The 3,741-nt window shown below is 61.7% G+C and overlaps 1 protein-coding gene across 1 annotated transcript in view; it reads right to left on the reverse strand.

Annotated features, from left to right (window-relative positions):
• The window catches only part of FASTK (Fas activated serine/threonine kinase), a 9,270-nt gene extending 5,536 nt beyond the window's left edge, over positions 1-3,734 (reverse strand). The window contains exons 1-3 of the mRNA XM_017736312.1: positions 3,322-3,734; positions 574-1,044; positions 2-12 (exon numbers count right to left, since the gene is read on the reverse strand). Coding sequence (XP_017591801.1) covers positions 2-12; positions 574-1,044; positions 3,322-3,634 — 795 coding nt within the window. The 5' untranslated portion in view covers positions 3,635-3,734. The remainder of the gene's footprint in view (position 1; positions 13-573; positions 1,045-3,321) is intronic.
• Between the last annotated feature and the right edge of the window lie 7 nt (positions 3,735-3,741).

A 3,741-nucleotide genomic window follows, 5' to 3' on the forward strand; every position in this document is an offset into this window, starting at 1 on the left:
GGGGCAGCCACTCTACCGAGCCAACACAGTGGGGAGGCCGTCACAGGGGCCAGCTCTGTCCCCGCCGCAGGGCCTCGGCGGCTACCATAGCTCGGGCAGGTGGGAGGACAGGACCGGACAGTAGCGCCAGTCCTAAAAACCTCAAAAGCCAGGCAGTTCCTAAAAACCCTCAGGTGAGAGGCTCTGGCAGATTCCTGTCATGCACAGCCAGAAGGCACAGCTGGAATGTGCACAGGTGGGGCCTTCTGTAAAACCCCACCAGAACTCCACTGTGCCCAGCCTGGAGGCACTGTGGGAAAACAGTCCCTGGAGGAAGGGGGGGCTCCCAGCCTGTTAGAGGGCTGGGCAGTCAGTGACAAGGGTGGCCACAACACAGGGCTCCTTCTGCTCCAGTTCCGTGGCTCAGCAGGGCCCCAGCTGGGGCTGTCACCACCCAAACATCCCCAGGGCCAGGGAAGGCGTCTGCGAGGTTGCCCCCCACCTGGCCAGGGGCCCCCATGTCCTCTGCCCGACCAGAGCTCTGCACCCCCCATGTGGGTGGCAATGCTGGGACCCCACCTGGGCACCCCTCACCTGCCATGCTGCGAATGAAGCGCTCCTGCCGGTTCTCGTAGAAGAGCTGGGAGCTGAAGATGGCCTCCAGGGCCTTGTTGTTGGCCTCCTGGGCACACAGGGCCAGCATCTCGTCCAGCAGCGCCAGCTCGTGCTCCCGCATGGCGCTCACCTGGCCCAGCGTGTGCCGCACCAGCCGCAGGATCTTGCGGTTGTTGATGAGCTGCTGGTCAGAGGCCGCGTGGCCCTGCAGCGCCTGCGCCCGCAGCCGGTAGTAGGAGAGCAGCAGGAAGAGGGTCTGGGGGTGCCGCTCCTTCTCCAGGTGCCGCTCCAGGCTGCTGAGGCAGGACTCGACCAGCGGGTGGGGGCTGGAGGGGTGCAGCCGCATCACGCTGCTGAACACCATCGACACGTCCTTCTGGTTGAAGCGGCCCAGGCGGCTGCGGGACTCGTCCTCCAGCACCCGCACGAGGGGTGACTCCCCGGGCAGCCCTGCAGGGGGGACGGGCACAGGCACGGCTCAGATCCTGGGCATGGCTCAGCTGCATGGCACAGCCACCTCTGGAGCTTGGGCAGGAACCCACTGCTGTGACTGCACGGATGTGCTGGATCAGTGACCAAACGAGAAGGGGAAGGGGAAGCACTGGCAGAACATCAGCGCATCTGCACCCATGGAAAACACTGCATGGAACTGCGGAGTCATTCCCACCCATCCCACTGGAATGGGAGCCCTGCAGCTCACCCACAATAGCAAGGTTCTTTTCCTAACTCTCAAACATCCCAAAGATAAATAATTCATAGAATCCCAAAATCCCAGACTGTTTTGGATTGGAAGGAACCTTAAATCCCATCCAGTTCCATCCCTCTGCCATGGGCAAGGACACTTCCACTAGACCAGGTTGCTCCAAGACCTGTCCAACCTGGCCTGGAACACTTCCAGGGAGTCTGAGCACCCAAAAAACTCACCTCAAAAAGTTCGTAAAAAAAAGTTGTGGTTGGAAAACAACTGTGACATCCCATGTGACCAAACTAAACCCTGTTTGTTCCATCACAGACTAATCCTTTGGCTTTTTTGACCTTCTCCCATTTCCCAGTTCAGCTTTAGCTTGTGCAACCTGGCTCCCAGGGAAACACTTCCCTGCAGCTCAGGACGTGTTATCCAGGCCTGGGCACAGGCTCAGTGCCTTGGTTGTCAGGAGGGATCTCCTCAGCAGAGGCAAAGAGCGTTGGGGGGCCTGGAGCTTCCCATCGCCCTAGGATTTGGGCAGGCACAGGCCGAGGGGCAGCGCAGGGCAAGTCACTGTGGGTTATTGTTAATCAGAACTCAGGAGGGGGAACGTGCAGATTTGGTCTGAGCAGCTGCTTTGTTCCATAAAAAGGCCTCAAAAGAAAGCTGGAGTTTGTGTTAATGAGGGACAAGGGGGCAGAACAAAGTGGGGGGCACAGCAGAGCTGTGGGGGGCCCAGCATGGGGAGCCTGGCGAGGGCAGCAGCGCCGGCAGCTCCGGCTCAGTGTCAACAAACACCCGGCGCCGCAGGCCTGGGGCCGACGGGCAGAACCGGCCCCCCCACCCCCGGCAGGGGCTCGAGTTACTGCGTCAACAGTGGCCGGGCGGTTCCACCGAGCCCTGGCCCAGGAAGGCCGTGGGGAACGGGAAGGAGAACAGGATGGGGGGAGCCACGGGCAGGAGGGCAGGCACCCGCCGGATTGTGGAATCCTGGAATTGTTTGGGTGGGAAGGGACCTTAAAGATCACCCAGTTCCAACCTCCTGCCATGACCAGGGACACCTTCCACTATCCCAGATTGCTCCAAACCCTGTCCAGCCTGGCCTTGGACACTTCTAGGGACAGGGCAGCCACAGCTTCTCTGGGCATCCTGTGCCAGAGCCTCACCACCCTCTCAGGGAAGAATTCCTTCCCAATATCCCATCTAACCCTGCCACCTGGCAGTGGGAGACCATTCCCCCAGTCTTGTCCCTCCAGGACCCTGTCCAAAGTCCCTCTCCAGAGTAGAGGAGCTCCAGCCCTTGGAGCATCTCCATGGCCTCCCCTGGACTCGCTCCATGTCTTTCTGCTGCTGGGCTTCAGAGCTGGAAGCAGCACTGCAGGTAGGGCCTCACCTGCGTGGGGGAGAGGGAAAGATTCCCCCTACTGCCCTGCTATCCACCCCTCTTTGGATGTAGACCCCATCCCCTTCCTCGAAGCAGAAGAACTTGTAGGGTCACCTCAGCCCACAGAAGGAGGAGCCTCCGGGATGCAGCCTCCCCTGGGACACAGCCCCTCAGGACGGGGCCTCCCCAGCTCAGTAGCACCCCAAGGAAGCTGCACAGGAACCCAAATACCTCAAACCCTCTCTCCCACATAGCAACACCTGGTGACATGGGGCTTGTCCCCTCCAAGAGTTCAGCCAAACCCATGGTCTCCCCCATCAGTGCTCAGGTGTTTCCTGGTTTTCAGGGCTTGGAACTCAGCTCCAGAAGTGGCTGATACACATCCTTCCAGGCAGGGCTGCCCAGCACCGTGACTCCCCTTGGCTCCAGCACTGACCTTGTGGTCAGCCAGGGATACTCAGCCCTCCTGCCCCGGAGGAGCAGAGCATCCCTGCTGAGCTGAGCTCCCCGAGCCCTCCTGCCCCCTGACCAGAGCCCCCAAGGGTCATAGCTCCATCTGCTACAAATCCACCACCACATAAATCCCCCCAGACCCGGGCCCTGGCCCCTGTTGCAGCGCTGTGCTCCCGCCCGTCCGAGACCCCTGGGGGTGGCTCACCCAGCGCGGCCGCTGCGTACAGGCAGTTGACGATGCTGAAGTTGTCGAACTTGGCGCAGCCGCTGACGATGGCCTGGCAGAGCACGTGGAACTCGGGCTGCTCCAGCACCTGCCCCGCGGGCCCACGGCCGTCCCCAGCCCCCATGGGCGGCCCTGGTTGCTGCTGCAGGAGCTGCCCCAGCTTGTGAAGCGCTATGGGGTAGTGACTAGCCGACACCTTGCCCGGGTTCTGCGTGACCCAGCGAAGCACCTCACCCACACTGCGTGAACGCTCGATCAGCCGCTTCATGGTGAAGAAGGTGTCGTAGCTCATCTTCTCGTGGATGAAGTTCCAGCTCTTCCTCTTGCCATGGGTCCGGCCCCGGCCGCCGTCCGGGTGCACGGTGGGCCGCAGCCCATGGCCGTAGGGGGCCAGGGGGC

The sequence above is a fragment of the Corvus brachyrhynchos genome, unplaced genomic scaffold (genome assembly GCF_000691975.1).
Source record: "Corvus brachyrhynchos isolate BGI_N302 unplaced genomic scaffold, ASM69197v1 scaffold706, whole genome shotgun sequence".
NCBI classification, from domain to species: domain Eukaryota; kingdom Metazoa; phylum Chordata; class Aves; order Passeriformes; family Corvidae; genus Corvus; species Corvus brachyrhynchos.